Source organism: Culex pipiens, chromosome 2 (genome assembly GCF_016801865.2).
Source record: "Culex pipiens pallens isolate TS chromosome 2, TS_CPP_V2, whole genome shotgun sequence".
NCBI classification, from domain to species: Eukaryota; Metazoa; Arthropoda; class Insecta; order Diptera; family Culicidae; genus Culex; species Culex pipiens.
Window position 1 is genome coordinate 72,859,432 of NC_068938.1, and position 18,572 is coordinate 72,878,003.

Sequence of the window (18,572 nt, forward strand, 5' to 3'; positions counted from 1 at the left end):
CCGAACATTTCAGTGTCCCAGTGAAGTGCTGTCGCAGTTAGTCGCAAAGTCGCCAAGTCGAGGAGCGATTTTTTTTTGAAAATTTGACTGGAGGCGCCCCTACGACTTAAAAAAAATGTATAAAAATTCTCAATATAAAAGTTTGACTGGAGGCGACCTTATGGCTGAAAAAAAATTAAATTCAATGTTTGTCGAAACATCTTTTCAATGTAACCGTAAATGCATTGTAAACGCTGAATCTAAATTACAGTCAGTCAGTATTTGACAATTTTTTGTTTCCAAGCATTAACTGTACCTAAAGGTTAACCAAACCATATGTTTATGACCTAATTCGGCTAAGCTATGTATGTATGTATGTATGTATGTATGATCCCCATACCCGCAGGCAACTTGGTCCTGGAACACATGTGAGCGCTAGGTGAACAATTCGATCATCTTTTACTCCGTAATCTGTACACCCACGTGCATAAGTTTTTTTGCACGAATTTTAATGCTACAAATACCAGCGCATAGATCAAAAATTTTTCCCGCTTCCCTCCCCAAGCGCCGGAAATTTGTAGCGGGTGTAGGGACACTTCGCATAGACGCCCTTGCTCCCATCACGTCACTGAGGGTATGGAGCGACGAGAAATTAATAAGCATGCCCCCTCAGCCGAACCTTCATTAGAGAAGCAGGCAATCCACAACTCACAGCGAACGACTAAGGGGACACCCTACCGCGTATATAGTTAAATTGGCGTGGTTTGTCTTCAATGTGTTGTAAATATGTCAGAATGAATGAAAAAGTTGCCTGTATTAAAAAGGAAAGGTCTCACCAAACAACGGAGTCTTCAGAAAATTAAGCTTCATTCTTGAGTTGCTCCGATTCTCCGTCCGCAGTATTTTTCCCGCAGTCCCTCCGAGATGTTCCTGTCAGACAGCTCCATGCACTTGTACACGTTGGCCAGCTTCTACTGGGCCTCCTCAAGGGTCGATACGATCTTGGACCAGGACTTGATGGCTATCGGCATCCGGCAGAAAGTTGCTCCAAACGCGATTCTAGACAATCCCTTTCCGGCGCAGACGAAGTACTTTTCTTCTCTTCCAACGGGCGCGCACCAGGTTCCGCAACATTCACAAACCGTCCGAATTACTATGTTTTCACTCAAACAGATAGAAAAAACCCATGACCTAATTCGGCTAAGCTCACCAAATATTTTTCGTTTTCAACATGATTGCAACAAGTGCGCTCGAGATACTTGCAGCTCGATGTTTCGCAAACAAAAAAAAAAAAAACATTCTCACCCACGAACAAGCAACAGCAGCAAACGCCGCTTCACAAGTTGCGCAACTTTACAACCATCATGCATCTCAATTTGTTTATTAACACGTTTACGTTTTTACGAGCCCGAGCTTCGCCGAACCCGATAAGATCGATCACTTGCGCCGGGTGCATCTTCAACGCTCAGGGAAATTTAATCTATCGGTTTGTATTTTTTTTCCAGCTCACACCGAGAGCACTCTGGTGGAGAAACCCCCGCCGCGTCCGCATTGTTTACAGTCACTTTGCGCAAAACTGTCACGTAGTGTGGGAGAAAGAGGAAGGAGAGGAGCGTTCAAGTGGACGTCAAATTTGTCAAGAGAGGTGGCCCGCAGAGAAAGAGACACTTGTCCCGACTTTTACCGACCCGGAAAGCATAAAATTATGGCCTCGAGGTGGCTCTGTTCGCCACAGTGAAGAGCAGGGATGTAGAATTCATGACAAGAAAATCACAAGTCTTACTGGAGTAGGTAGAATTCTCACATCCCTGCTTTTCGATACACTTGAAGAGGAACCACCCCCGGTCGAGGGATGACTCAAGAGCATCATCTAATACGGACTGTTCCTGGCTTTATTTATATACTTTGCACTTTTCATATCGGGGCTACACAAGTTTATCGTTTCCTGGAAAAGAATGCTCCAATTTGTGCGGCGACCTGTTGAATGTAAACCGAGTAGTCCTCATGCCAAGACAGTGAGCAAGAGAGCAACACTCTCTTCAAGATTTATTCCGTTTTTTTTTCTTTCATCGAAATCAAGGTGATTTTTTCAAATTGTTAAGGCCGATGCAAATATTTAAAAAAGTTTTTGTCCCTCGGCCCTGGCCAAGGTCAAGGGGGGGAGGGGGGGGGGGGCAAAAAAAATAAAAAAATATAAAAATTTAAATAACATGCCATAATCTTCACATTTAAATGAAAAAAGTGTTTTAAAATGCATTTTACACTAGTTCAGTTGTTTTGCAATCATTAGTTTTCAAAAAATCTAAGATCTGACAAAAACAAAAATTGTATCGAAAAAAAAGATTTTGCATCGAAAATTTTCAAAAAATCTTAAGATTTTTTAATAAACCCAAACATGCTAAAAATTATTTTTAACGCAAGAGAATGTATTTTAATTTGATTTCAGCTGGTTGCCCTTGAATTTTCATAGAAATTTTGAAGTTTATTGTAAAAATATTTTTTTTGCCCCCTGATTTTTCGGGCCAATTTTGAAGGGGGGGGGGGGGGGGGGGTGACAAAAACTTTAAAAAATATTTGTACCAGCCTAAAATGAGATTGATAAGAATAATATCCAAGCTGATAAGAAGCATGGGAAAGACAGTGAGCAAAAGAGTAACTCTCTTCAGTCCAGTTTCCAGAGAGTAACTCTCTCGCTTACTGTCTTGTTCAAGATTCTCCAGGAAACAAGGACAGTCCGTCAGAATAATTCTACCTATAAAATTTATTTAAAACATTATGAAGGTTCACTGTCCCCCCAACACTCGGTTGATACCGCCGACTCGATAAAGCCAGCCAGTGAGTCGTCATCTTTCTGAATATATGCGGCGGTGCCACAACCCAGCAGTACTTGGGGTGCCGTTTGATAAGAGCAATTTGCCTGGACACGGCAGCATTTCCCCGTTATGTGGCAGCAGCAGTTTAGCTCGAGAGAGGGTCGGTCTCTCTATGAATGGGACACAATCGGCCCATTAGTCATTCGTGCTGCGTGGCAAATGGCATCACCATACTGTACCGTATCGTTCCTCATCGGTTGCTGTTCAGTCTTATTGCGGACGTGTTATTGCGGTGGGGAACTCTCTTCTCTTTCCTGTGTGCAGAAATTCCGGGCGAATTGATGTGGCAATTTTATTTACTTTAGATTTTGGAGCGATTTACAACTTTTTTGTGTATTTTAAAATCATGCTTTACTTTTAAAGAATTGTAGAATCCTTTCCAAATGTTGACTCAATTTTAAAATTGATGTACTCGCTGTCCGGCACCGAAGTTAGAGGGAGGTATACACAGTAAAAAATAATGTAAATTTGGAAGCTGAAATTTTGGAAGGTTGAATATTATCTCTTTTATGATGTTATTTTACCTCAATTTAGACTGAAAAAGTTGCATTATACCAGACCAATTCTCTGAGATTTCGGTCATTCGATTTTTTTTGTATTTTTTAATCCGGCTGAAACTTTTTTGGTGCCTTCGGTATGCCTAAAGAAGCCATTTTGCATCATTAGTTCGTTCATATAATTTTCCATACAAATTTGGCAGCTGTCCTTACAAAAATGATATGTGAAAATTCAAAAATCTGTATCTTTTGAAGGAATTTTTTGATCGATTTGGTGTCTTAGGCAAAGTTGTAGGTATGGATATGGACTACACTGAAAAAAATGATACACGGTAAAAAATATTTGGTGATTTTTAATTTCACTTTCTGTCACTAAAAATTGATTTGCAAAAAAAAACACTATTTTATTTTTTTTCTATTTTTTGATTTGTTTTAGAGGACATCAAATGCCAACTTTTCAGAAATTTCCAGAATGTGCAAAAAATCTTTGACCGAGTTATATTTTTTTTAAATCAATACAGATTTTTTCAAAAAATCGAAATATTGGTCGCAAAAAATTTTCAACTTCATTTTTCGATGTAAAATCGAATTTGCAATCAAAAAGTACTTCAGTGAATTTTTGATAAAGTGCACCGTTTTCAAGTTATTGCAACTTTTAGGTAACTTTTTTGAAAATAGTCGCAGATTTTATTTTTTTTAAATTAGTGCACATGTTTGCCCAGTTTTGAAAAAAAATATTTTTGAAGAGCTGAGAAAATTCTCTATATTTTGCTTTATTGAACTTTGTTGATACGACCCATAGTTGCTGAGATATTGCCATGCAAAGGTTAAAAAACAGGAAAATTGATGTTTTCTAAGTCTCACCCAAACAACCCACCATTTTCTAATGTCGATATCTCAGCAACTAATGGTTCGATTTACAATGTTAAAATATGAAACATTCGTGAAATTTCGCGATCTTTTCGAAAAAAAAAATATTTTCGAAAAATGTATGTCAAGACTAACATTTCAAAAGAGCGTAATATTGAATGTTTGGCCCGTTTGAAATCTTAGTCTTGGTTTAAAAATTTTGAAAATATTTTTTTCGAAAAGATCGGAAAATTTCACGAATGTTTCATATTTTAACATTTTAAATCGGACCATTAGTTGCTGAGATATCGACATTAGAAAATTGTGGGTTGTTTGGGTGAGACTTAGAAAACATCTATTTTCCTGTTTTTTAACCTTTGCATGGCATGAGCGATCCCCCCTACCTTCCTGTAACGCGTAACACAAGGTCTTTTTGCATTTTTTTTATGAATGCTTATATGAAAATTTTGCGTTGCGTAACATAATTTTTCATCACACCCCCCCCCCCCTCCCCCAATTTTCTCAGCTTTTCAAAAAAAAAAAAAAATCACTAATTTTAAAAAAGAAAAACTTCGATTATTTTCAAAAAAGTTACCTTAAAATGGATTTAACTTGAAAACGGTGCACTTTATCAAAAATTACTGAAGAACTTTTTGATTGCAAATTCGATTTTACATCGAAAACTCAAGTTGAAAAATTTTTGCGACCAACATTTCGATTTTTTGAAAAAATCTGTATTGATTCAAAAAAAATATAAGTCGGTCAAAGATTTTTTGCCCATTCTGGAAATTTCTGAAAAGTTTGCATTTGATGTCCTCTAAAACATATAAAAAAAGTGTTTTTTTGCAAATCAAGTTTTAGTGATAAAAAGGGAAATTAAAAATCACCACATTTTTTTTACCGTGTATCATTTTTTCAGTGTAGTCCGTATCCATACCTACATCTTTGCCCAAGATACCAAATCGATCAAAAAATTCCTTCAAAAGATACAGATTTTTGAATTTTCACATATCATTTTTGTATGGACAGCTGCCAAATTTGTATGGAAATTTTATATGAACGAACTAATGATGCAAAATAGCTTCTTTGTGCATACCGAAGGCACCAAAAAAGTTTCAGTCGGATTAAAAAATACAAAAATTAAAATTAAAGAAAAAAGACCGATTCCGTTGAGAATTGCTCATTAGTCATTGATGAACGGCCTGTGCTTGAAGTTCTTGAAGCTTCTAAAAAATAACAAGATTGAAAATAAGTGTTATTCAAATTTAACTGGATTAAAATTCGCCAAAATTCATTTATCTGTCGATTGACTCGTTTTTTAAAATATTCTGTTATCCCGACTTAGAGAAATTTATACGAACGAAGCTTAGGTTTCAACATTTGAATGAAAAAAGTGTTTTAAAATGCATTTTACAGGCGTACAGTTGCTTTTAAATCATTAGCTTTGAAAATATCAAGGTATTGACGGAATTTTTTTCGCAAAAAAACATTTCGTGGGTCTGTACATTGGTATTTCATGAAAATTTAAAAGGTTTTCAAATGAGTTCAAACATGCTAAATATGATTATAAACGCGGAAAATGCATTTTAACTGGGTTTCAGTTGATTAAACTTTAATTTTCATTGAAATTTTGATTTTTTTCGAAAAAATATTTGTTTTGCCGTCTGATTATTCTGGCTAACTTTTAAGGGGGGCGACATAAACTTAGAAAAATATTTGCAATGGCCTCATTTATTAAAAAAAAAAAGCATACAAAATATTGAGAAAATGTGAAAAAAAAACTTTTTTCGGAATTTAAATTTTCAAGATAAATAATTATTTAAAAAATCGGGAATTTATTTTTTCCGTGTACTTTTTTTTATTTCCGCGTTATAACCAAACTGGGCATGATGCGAATTTAACAGAAGAGTATTTTATAGTGTTGGTTCATCAATTTACTCCGAAAGTGTAAATCTTCTGATGGCCGATGCGTTAGCGCCCCAGACCACCTATCCTTAGGTGTGAGTTTGAAACCCACCTGAATCAAGTCTTTTTTTTGTTAACTTCATCTGACTTAAATTCCCATTTAAAATTTGTCGCATTTGTTGACAAAAAGGACAGAGTGTCAACTTTGCACGAGGTTTGCATGGTTTTTGTTGAATATCTCAGGATTGAAATCGAGTTTTGGAGAGCTATCAGCTTAGCCCAAAATGCACGTACGACTAGATGGACCGCCTAGCAAATATTCCCAGGAGTCTCGACAAAAAAAATAAGGAAACCTGTAGCAGCTGTTATAATACCGTAAATAACTCCATATCCCACGTATCAACTCTTGCAACACAAGATCGATCTTCACCGACGTCTCAAATTTCGTCCCCAAAATCGCATCCATCACCGAGATGCGAGCTGAACTTGATCCATAGCGTACCGACTCAGCAAAAGCAACACCAACGACGCCGTAATTCAGCCACGTGTTTCAAGGTCCGTGTCCCCCAGAGCATCATGGAACGTGCCACACCTGCTACCACCCGCAACTCCCCGCGCATCTTCGACGCCGGTCGATAATCATGCTGATTGTGCTCAATTGATATCATCGAAGAGCAGCTCCTCTTCGTTTGGAAACTGGGTGATGAGGAGCAGGAGCAGCAGTTGGTACGTGAAATCAATTAACGTAATTGAAACACTCACTCGTCTCGATGTACTCGGGCGATACTGGACGAGACTTGGCGCGATATCGCATATCGAGAAGGGGGAGTGTTGAGTCTTTGGGTGCAAGTGCACACGACGCGCAGCCAGATAACACACAGAGTTGAAGGCCACGGCACGGTCAGGGTGACTGCTGCTAGTCAACGGGACACACGTTCAACAGCAGTGGGTTGGAGGAATGCAGGACCGTTGTATGATGGACAAAGTCGCGCGGTTAATTTCTCAAAGTGCGTCACGGATGGCCAGTGAACGGTAGTGCACTTTTGTGACAGACTGAATTCAATTACGACGTGGGTGGACATTAAATTATAACGAGATGACAAGGTAGTCTTGATGGTCGATGTCTGTCACTTGTCTTCGGTTTGAAGGACACTTTGACTGGGTTAGTTGGTCTCTATGTAGCAACATAAATTATTAACATACTGAAAATGATCATCCCGGTCGTGAAACACGTCAGGAACCTGTAGGCTTGTTTGCTGGCTTGTCACCAACGCTCAGTTAGTTCGGGGAGGAACGGCTGCAATCATTGTGTGCATTACCCCCGAGGGTTACCAGGAGTGTGATGATGTTCACTTGGCAAGTCACGTCACGCTGAGCAACTGGGGCCTGGAGCCGGTTGAGGGGTTGTTTTTTGTTTCGATGTCCTAAAAGGTGGAGTTAGAATCCAGGAGAAGAATATTGCATATATGTAGCTGAATATTCAAAAAATATATATTGCTCTTGTTTTAAAAATTGAAACATTCCAAGAAAGTGATATTTTGTCAGGGACCTATGTTTCAAATATAACATAAAATCTATAAATACCTTCAATATATTTTTTTAATCTGAGCAAAGTGTTTACAGTTTCGTGGTTTTAGCAGATTTTGCGGAAATCTCAATAGCTCAAACGTGCGTTTTTTGGGAATTTCATTGAATGGGCAGTGAAATCTGCGTCATATTCTTTGAAACCGTTCTATACAAACCATCCGCAGAAATTCGCTAGATCCGCTCGTGTACGCACCGCCACTCTACACAAACATAAATGAAAAACTGTCGTGTTTAAAATAACTTGAACATGTTTTTTTAAAGGATATTTACAGTTTATTTATTTAGATTATTTAGATTTAGAAGTTGGTCGTCATCGATCATGGCCGTTCATGGTCAACAAAGAGAAACGCAAAAAGTAACTTTTTCAAAACTTTTTTTTCGTAAAATCGCGATAACTCGTGATGTTTATAAGCAAACACCTTATGTCTAAATATCAATTTTTTTGTAATTGTCTGCTCTACAACTTTGTAGAACATTGTTACACTCTAAAAAATAACCCTGCAAAGTTAGAAAAAACACGAAATTTTAAATTGAAAAATTTTGTTCTAAATGAAAAATGACCCTTCTGGGTCAATGTAGATTCGAAAAGTACCGTAAACTGGGGTGACTTTGATAGCCCGGGGTGACTTTGATAGGTTTTTCAAATGCCCGTCAAATTAATATCTAAACATTTTTGAGAATTTTGAGTATGTAAGCATCAATGGATAGCTTATTATCGAACATATATGCATAAATGAGACTGTTACATTGGATGTATCAAAATTAGTGGCCAAATCAAATTTCTATCAATGTCACCCCAGGCTATCAAAGTCACCCCAGTTTACGGTACATTAAATTTCCCATAAAATGACATGTTCCAAAATTTATTACATCCGAGTAACGGAAAATGGGAGAATTTTTAAAACTTTTTTAGTGTTTTTTCGATGAAAAATACGTTTTTTCGGAATTTTGAGTTCGCCATCAAATCGGGCGTCTAATTTTACATAAAAGTCCCTTTGACACCAAATTTCTATCTCATCACCGTTTCAGGCTGCAAATTATTGAAAAACACCTATTTTTTCGCATGTTCAAAAATGGAAGGGGTCATACCGCCTCTCCGTCACGAGATATCAAAAAACAGACCTCGGATTCGTGATCAGGGACAAAAGTTACCCCTTAGGACAAAGTTTCACGCAAATCGAAGAGGGTTCGGGGCAACTTTTCCCGATTTCGTGTGAGTTGGTAGAGAATTACCCTATTTTATTTATGTGCAAAGTTGCTGTATTAAACAAAGGGAAACCTCTGAAAAAGTGTAAGCCAAAAATATAAGTATTTTTAAAAAATATGTCAAACGAATGGGTTAACAATAAAATAAGAAGATCTATATTTGCAATGAAAAAATGATACTATAATTAACATTTACTTTGTCTTTTTGGTTTAATTTAATTTGTCTTAGGATATTTTTTTCAAGCGTACTATTTTTTCTAAAAAGTTCTAACAATCAACAACTTTGCCGAAGACACAATATGGATGAGAAAATCCTTTCTCAAGAAACGGGTTTCCAAACGTTTCCATAGCACTTATGTATGGACAGCTCCCAAGTATGGAGAAACAAAAAAAAAACAAAAAAAAATACCCACCCACTTTAACAATCCACACTGCCCATGTTCGCATAAATATCCCATATGCAAAACAGCAAACTGAGAAAAACGCATTTGAAGTTTGTCCAGCATATAAGGCTACGTGTTAAGTGTTCGTGAAAAAACTGGATTTCCTCCTGATTTCTAGAACAAAGTACTGGATATTATGGCTTTTTTGAAAGAGCACATGATTTTGAACCAAACTGCATCATTAACTCAAAAACGATGAAAATGCATATGGGACATTTATGCGATCATGGGCAGCACAGGTCTTTTGTGATCTCTATTGCAAGTTTCTGCTCTAAGTTAGGAGTCCTAATGGGCACCCAAAATTCTTTTTACTACTTTCCAAATCAAAATTAAAGATCACAAATTTTTATTTGAGAAAAGCTCAATAATAGATGAATAACTTTCTTTTCAAAAGAGCAAACATGTTTTCATTCAAATCTCATTCAATTCCAAAATTTACAAAAAATCAAATACAGTCCAGACTTGATTATCCGAAACTTTGTATGGGACTTTGGATAATCGAATCACGACCAAAACAATTTTTTTTCGTATTTTTATTTTCTTATTTTTATTATCAAATTCGAGTTCAGCGAGCATGGTTGTCAACATTTCATCACCGCCATTTTGGCCGCAATCTTGAATTTAATTTTTTTAAATCACTTTAGAGTAGTTAAAAGTCATACTTAAGCTCAGCAACCAAAACTTAGACAACGATTTTTTTTCGTGATTCGATTATCCGAAATAAAATTTTGCCAAGGCTTCGGATAATCGAGTCTGGACTATAAAAGAAAACAAGCGAATGATTGATATAATGCACTTTTCTGCTTTAAATTGAACTTGATAGAGCAATTTCAGCTCAAATCAGGATTTTCCTCAAAAAATTTGAACGAAAAAAAAATCGTGACATTACCTTTAAATTTAAGTCTTAGACTTAAAAATCAAAAAATCTCATAGATGTGGCGTGTATTTTCGTTTCAGTGTATTTTTTTCAGAAAGCCCGTTCAATTTCCTACAAGTTTGTCTTTGACCACTTTGTGATGCGACGCAACGGCTTTGAGATACAGTTATTTGTTAATTACAAAATACAAAAATATTGAAATACCTTACGCCCTTCTCAAATGTTATTTTCGAGTACTATTGGCTCCATATACACAAAAATGGCTTATATAGGCCTAGGATAACATGTCTACAAAGTTTCATTGAAATCGGAGAGGGTCGGGTACAAAAGTACCACAAAAATTCCTGATTTGAGCTGGAATTGCTCGATACTAAAACAAAAAAATAAAAACATCATAACTAACTTTTCTGACCTGTAACGCAGCTCTTATGACGAAATCCAGTCTGCAACCCGCTAAGATCACCATCTCCATGCGAATGTGAAAGTTCCGTTGCTTGATCAAACTCAAATTCTTATCTAGGGATAAATTTGTCGCATTTTATTTCATCATAGACTGTAATCATTTAACCCTGAGTCATACAGCCGTTATATTTCTAGTATTAGTCATCAAATTGCAAACAAATCACAATGCTCCGTGAAGTGCCTCCAGGTGATAGTAAACGAAACAGTCATAGCTGATTAGTTTGTGATTGGAACTTTAAGAGTTACTTTTTGTGGTATCACTTTTAATAAAGAGCATAAAAAAGCTTCAATCCATCAAATCATCTACAAAGAGTGATACTTTTTGATCATCCTCGCCACTTAAAGCATCGAAAATGCCTCATTCTTCATGGTACACATCTGGTGGTACCCCCACAGTAATGACAGCGTGCAAAACGCCATAAAAAGAGAACTAAATAACTGTACTAAAATGCTCACATTATCTATTTACTTCGGAAAGAGTTAATAACATTGAAAAAGAGACAAAGTTGATTTGTAACGTTTCCGTAGAAACATGGCGATTCATAGCTTAATTTAGAGAGTCAGATTAAGCCCTTTTATCATGTTTGGTTTGCAACGCAATGAACATCGGGCCATGATGTAGTGCCGATGGGTGACAACAATGGCCGATGGACGCGCTTTGATTACGACTATTTTTATGAAGGGACAGGCGTTAATCAAGAGTTCATCTGCGATGGTCCGCTCATTACTGCGCATCTTTTTTTTGTTTTACTAAGTTTTGAAGTTCATAGCTGCGAAGAAAAACTATTGGCTTGAAAAGTTCATTGTTTTTTCCTCATTGCTTTGACGGGGTTCATAATCGTTGAAAAAGTAGCAAACAATTGCGCTTTAGTTTTCGTTTAAAAAAGTGAAAATTCCACCGGTCAAACCGAAAATAGCTTAAACGTCTTACTGCAGTTAAACTCAAGTAATGCAACCAGTGGCGAACGCCAATTTATGCTCGGCAGCTTGTTTACTCGTTGTTTTTGTTGTGTGTGAAATATTACTTTCTGGCATTTATGCTCTGCCCAGGCACGCAACTCGCTGCTTAGCTTCATCATATCGGAGCTTTTAATAACTTTTGCTGAAATGGATACAACGCTCGTATACTCTTTACATGTTTCGCTGGAAGAGAAGGCTCTTGCACCACTGCTGCTGTATCGGGGCGCCCGCCGTGTTGGAACGCAAAAAGTTTATACTAAATTCCACTTTGCTTGAAAGTGAAATCAAATTCGATCGTTTCATTAATGATTGCGCCGTTTTTTTGTGGTTGCCGTTTGTGCCTCGTGTTAAGGGCACAAAGCCCTCGATCTATTGGGTTTGCTGAGTACCTGGGGAATTGTGTGAGGTTTGGTGACCTACTGCAGTGGTTCTAATCCACGAGTCTACTGCCAATCTGTTCGTAATAGGCAGGATTTATTTTTAGAATATTTTGGAATGTAAAGTTCCCTGGGCTTGGTGATAGTGAGTATCATAGATTTGATGCTTGTTTGGCAAGGAGTATGATTTGATTCGATGTGGAATTAAAATCGAAGTTTTCAGTATTTTGCTGAAGCTTCCATTTTTACACATGGACAACCACATCATGCTACGAGCACCTACTTTGACGCAGTCTCAGGGCTTAATCGATGGCCGGTAGGCTGTCATCGAGACAAGGAGGTTCTCCGATAGTGGAAATATCACATTTGTACAGTGAACCGCTACATATGTGATTTTTCCCTATCTTAATGTGGGTGTCAGCTTAGGATGCGGGTTTTTAAAAAATTAGTTTTTGTAGAATTTAGGATTTTAACTATAAATATCAACTTTTTATACTTTTCCTTTAGTTATTTAGGGACAATATTAGTAATAGTAAATTTACACCCAACTGGCAGTCGCATGATTGTGATGCATGGCGGCATGAAAGTATATCAGAATCTGCATGAAATCTGTCCTCATGCATTTTTTGCGTTATAGGAGTATGATATTTTTGCCCGTTACCGACAATTATCGACATTACCGACGGCTTTTTGGTTGTATTTCACAAAAAAAATACTTATCAGAACGAGGATTGAACCACCAACTTCTTGGTAATTGATCAGACACGCTACCACCGCGCCATGGATGCTTGATAAAAATTGAGTGAAAGAGCACCAACATATGCTTCTCTTTGGAGTGTTGCTCGGGGACGGGCCAGCATTATATGTGTTGGTGAGAACTGCAGATCTCTGAAATTTTTACACGCGGGCAAAAATGATCTACGGGCTTGCTGCAAAAAATGTTATAAAATATGACATTTTCTGCAGCAAATCCAATGTTGCAGATTTTGAGATATATTTTTCCTTAGGGTGTAGTAATTCTATCAGAATCGGTGATTTTTATTCAAGTAGCATAAAAACCATTCTGATTTGTCAAGATTTCCATAGAGTCTCAATCAATCAATAGTGAAATGATATCGGACTAAGTTCGTTGATCTGTTAAACTAACGGTTGTTGGATTATGATTGTATCGACCATTGTTGCGAATCGAGGATCTACTGGAATTATGACGATCAAATGGTCGTCTCTTTTTCAATTCACGACTTGTAAAATATGAACTGTTAATATATTTTTTTGTTTCTGTTTTTTAAAAGAAGCCAGACAGGTTTTAAAATAAACGTTCTAGATTTTTGGCTATTAATTAAAATGTCGGGGAATAATAAGAGCAGCATTCAATATTACGCCCATTTGAAATGTTTGTCTTGGTTTAAAAAAATTGAAAATATTGTTTTCGAAAAGTTCGGAAAATTTCACGAATGTTTCATATTTTAACATTGTAAATCGGACCATTAGTTGCTGAGATATCGACGTTAGAAAATGGTGGGTCGTTTGGGTGATACTTGGAAAACATCAATTTACATGTTTTTAAACCTTTGCATGGCAATATCTCAGCAACTAAGGGTCGTATCAACAAAGTTCAAAATCGCAAAATATAGAGAATTTTCTCAGCTTTTCAAAAATATTTTTTTCAAAAGTGGGCAAACATGTGCACTAATTTTAAAAATTAAAAAACTGCGACTATTTTCAATAAAGTCACCTAAAAATGGATTTAACTTGAAAACGGTGCACTTTATCAAAATTTCACTATCGTACTTTTTGATTGCAAATTTGATTTTACATCGAAAAATGAATTTGAAAAATTTTTGCGACCAATATTTCGATTTTTAAAAATTAGTATTGATGAAAAAATTCATAATACGGTCAAAGATTTTTTGCACACCCTGAAAGTTTCTGAAAAGTTGGCATATGATGTCCTCTAAAACACATCAAAAAATTAAAAAAAATAAAAATAGTGTTTAGTGCAAATCAAGTTTTAGTGACAAAAAGTTAAATAAAAAATCACCAAATTTTTTTTACCGTGTATCATATTTTTTCAGTGTGGTCCATATCCATACCTACAACTTTGCCGAAGACACCAAATCGATCAAAAAATTCCTTCAAAAGATACAGATTTTTGAATTTTCATACATCATTTTTGTATGGACAGCTGCCAAATTTGTATGGAAAATAATATGGACAAACTAATGATGCAAAATGGCTTCTTTGGGCATACCGAAGGCACCAAAAAAGTTTCAGTCGGATTAAAAAATACAAAAAAATCGAATGACCGAAATCTGAGAGAACTGCTCATTAAATATCAACATTTATTGAATTCAAAAGAGAACTTCTAGAGCTTTTTTTGAAAAGGACTTATAAACATATAAAATACAATAGCTTATAGGAGCCTTTAAAAAAAAAGAAAAAAGTACTCTTAAAATTAAGGAAAATTGTAGGGTTGGAAGTGTGACTTGGGGTCAACTTTGGCTGTGTTTTTCGGTAATATTTCCTTAATTATATGGAAAAATAAGTATGCAGTAAATTTTATATTGTCCCTGACTATGCTTCTAAGCGTGTTTAAACAGGAATCATGCAGAAAAATTAAAAAAGTGGCTGTAAAAGCATGAAAAAACTAAATAGACAAAAGGACAAAAGGAGGTGGTAGTGTTAGCCAAATACTATCAGAAACAAACATAAACTAAACAAGATAAGTGCAAACTTAATTATTAAAATTGAAACAAGAAAAACATAAAACAAGAAAGTAGAACAAAAGTTTCTCAAAATGAACTCCAGAGCACGGGTAAAAGAAAAATATTCATAAAAGATTTGGGCAGTAGTGGATTAAGGCGTTATTTGATAAACACAAAATATAATTTAAAAAATCAGTTATTCTTTTTTGCCACCCTTCTTGCCTTTCTAATGAAAACCGAGTTACAAAAACTTAATGTTTTTCTCAATTTTTGAAGTAACAATACATATAATTTAGCTTCCAGTTTTTTTTAAAAGACTGATTTTTTATTTTGAATCAATAAAATGAGTGCTTCCATTTTAAATAATTTTTAGAAATGTATTGTTAAGTTTCTATCCCTAAACCACGTGGACACATTTTTTTGAAATCTCAGAACCCCCTCCCCCTCTTGGACAATTTTTATACAAAACAAATATTTTTTGTATGGAGCGCGGACAATCGCTGCCCCCCTCCCAACCGTGTCAACGTGGTTTATGAATGGTCCCTTACTATAACTGTCAATAATGCGATTTTGAACTTATTTCGAAATTTTGATCGATAGTTGATATTAATTTTTATAAGTTAACTGTTTTTTGGTGATTCTTTACGTAAGAAATGCTTATATTTGAGAATCTGAAAATGACGGGAATTTTAAAATAGGATTTAAGTGGTCACCCTGTTTAATTATTACGTTTGAAAATTTCTAAAATTGTGCTTGAAATCTTTGTGTTTTGCCTCGACACTTGCACTAGCCTTTTTGTTAAAAATAACATAACACATTTTGCAGGCCAAGGATTGATACCTAAGAGCATGCAATGGCACTGACCTTGTTGCGTGCTCTTCGGTTGACGTCCACGTAAGGAACATCCTGGAAGGAGCGTAACTAACTACATCCGTAGTTCTGTTAGATCATCCGAATTATCTTGATCAGAACAGTATAGCTCTGGTTCCTTGCGAGTGTCCTATTTTCTTACCTCCACGTTGGCTTGGTTTTCATGATGACCTAGCTGGTGGCCTGTGGAAACGGATCGTAAACCTTTGACCACCGCGGGTCAGAGTCGAGACGGCTAAAAGAAAGGGGCGCGACAATGTGGGAAAGGGAAGTAATTTGTGATTGTAGACGGTATTGTTTTGATTCGCAGTATGTTGAGTCAACTGCTGTGGATGTACCTGAAACATCGCACAACGGGGTTTCTCTTCTCTTCATTCTCAGCTACCACCTATCTCCTATTTTTATTTTGCTCTTCTGATTCCCAATTCTTCACTGATTCTTCTATTTAATATCCAACATTTGATTTTAATTTCACTAACTTTTGATTCTCTTATCTCTCAAAGCTTTTCCACTCTTTTCTATCAATTGATACAGCTGTAACAAACTTTGTTTTGTTTTTTTTTTCTTAAAAATATACTTTTCCTTAATGTACTAGTAATATCAAGTCTATTTATCATTCGCCGAATCTTTTTTGATTTTATTGCGAATTTATTTATTTGAATAATTCTTTATCTGTCCTATAAATTATCATTACTATAATCTAAGCTTGTTTTGTATCTCTATTTATTAACTATTGTCTAATTTTACATCTAATACATCTAGCTTCTCATTTTTATTCTTCAAAATACGCTCATCATTCTCTTACTATTGATGCTTGATTTTTATAAAATAAATTCCCTTTTACTGTCAATTGTTTTCAATCTTCACCCTTTTTTTCAAACAAGTTACTCAATTTATGGAATGGTTAAAGGATTAACACAAATATTACTATTGTATTTTTGGTAAACTTTTATAACATGCTTAGGACCAAAAATTGTAACAAAACACCGCGACAAAAGAAATAGCAACAGATAAACAGACTCAACAATAGGGAAAATTTCAGGAGAAAACAATACACAGTAAATAACAATAAATTTTTGAATTCAAACGAAAAATAAAACAGTTTTTGCTTTAATGAAAGTTGATAGGCACACTATAAATGGTTAGGCGCTTATACTTACATCAAACCCTACGTAATGTACCACCCCCGGCCGAGTTAAAATGTGTAACCGGAAAAGAAGGTGTGCATGCCTGGCACGAACACTCAAAGCGTGTTCTAGCGTGCTGCTCGTACTGACTCAGAGCAAGGGTGAGATGTAGGTGTAAGGGCAGTGCGTGTTCGTCGTGAACCTAGAGCATAAGATCGGTCAAGGCCCGTTCTTACACTGAAAATTGCGAATTGCGAATAACATAACACATTTTTGGAAATTTCAGATCATCAGAGATTTTTGCATATGGGACATTTATGCGATCATGGGCAAACTAGTTGTTTAAATAAGGGAACAAGTTCTAACTAGAACTTAGAAAAGGCTTTGGTTTGATTATATTACCTGTTTCATGAGACTTTCCGAGAAACACGCGTTTTGACCTTGAATAAACAAAAAAAAAACAAAAACAGAGCACGCAATGTAAACAAAAACAAACACGTTTTTTGGCCGACCATTCTGTACATTGTCTTGAAGTTTGGTTGAATTTGGTTTCCGGAGTTCCGAGTTATAGTTACAAATGTTTACGGTAGCCGGGCATGTACGTGTGTCAAACGCGTTCTGACCTGAAATCTCTTTGGTCAGTTGTCGCACTTACATCAACTTTCAGGGTGATTGAAACTTCTTTCATATGAAAAGTGTTATTGGATATCGAATTTCGGGGATTTGTGAAGGTCAAAAGATGAGGCATTATGAGCTGTACAAAATGGCGTTCATAACTCAATTTGGCTAAAAGGCACGTGCGACAAGGTAGCACGACAGCGACGATTTTTTTTAGTTTATGTTTAATAAATGTGGCAAACACTCACAAAAGCCAAACAAGACCTACTAAGCACGGGAAAAATTAAAAAAATTGAAAATTAAGCTGGGCATTTGAGGGTTATGCACTGAGCACCACTGATTGTTCAATCGATCGACTTTGATCCACCCTCATCGAGTAACGCTTGTCAATGGTGGGCTCCATTATGTCAGTAACCATTGATGGGGATCATAATTATATCATTAGACAAGGGTGCTTGTGTGCGTTCGTTTACGATAGAAGGCACATTCGCCAGACAGCTTTTCCATGTACCGGGTGTGATACGTGCGATACATTTCCCGGTTCAATATTGAAAGGCTCGTCTAACTGTGTCATGTTTGTGTTTGAACAACAACCCTTTTCGAGAGGTTTCGATTTGGGGCTCGAATGATTATCGAATGAGCACAGCCAGTTATAGGAGCCCTTTTGTCAGAGTTTGGCCGGCAGTTACAATATAATGCCATTATAGAACTACGCGGCGAGGAATGACCTACTGAACCAGATGGCTTCCAACGCAGTTATTGTCCATCCCACAAAACCCCACTTCTCGATCCAAGCGGAGATACTAAAAGCATCCTTTTTTTTCTCGCTTTCCCTTCCATTACAGATCGTGCGACGGAAGAAGAATTGTAGTCCGGTAAAGTGAACAGCAGCATCAGGAAGTGGATCGGTGTGTGTCTTGGAGAGTGGATTTCCCGGGAAAAGTGTCTGCAGTAGCAGAAGCCGCCGCTGACGGTGGTGGTGGGCTTGGTGTGGTGGGTGACACAAGATTGACACACACACGCACATAATGCTGGCGCCGGGAATCCGGGTCGTCCGGGGCCCCAACTGGATCTGGCAGAACCAAGGTACGTGTGGGGTCTGGGCGCGTCGGGAGTGTTGATTGATGGGAGTTGAAAGGGTGAAATCTGAGATGGTTGATTTACTTTGGTGACACATTATTTCTTCTCTTTTTATCTTTATTTTATTTGAATACATTAGCAAAATAATTGTCGTTAA

The 18,572-nt window shown here is 36.6% G+C and overlaps 1 protein-coding gene across 4 annotated transcripts in view; it reads left to right on the top strand.

Moving 5' to 3' along the window:
• The window catches only part of LOC120422309 (E3 ubiquitin-protein ligase MIB2), an 83,540-nt gene that overhangs the window by 16,613 nt on the left and 48,355 nt on the right, over positions 1-18,572 (top strand). For all 4 annotated transcript variants that reach the window (XM_039585720.2, XM_039585708.2, XM_039585715.2 and 1 more), the window contains one exon: positions 18,181-18,421. In XM_039585720.2, the coding sequence (XP_039441654.1) occupies positions 18,364-18,421 (58 nt within the window). In that variant the 5' untranslated portion in view covers positions 18,181-18,363. The remainder of the gene's footprint in view (positions 1-18,180; positions 18,422-18,572) is intronic.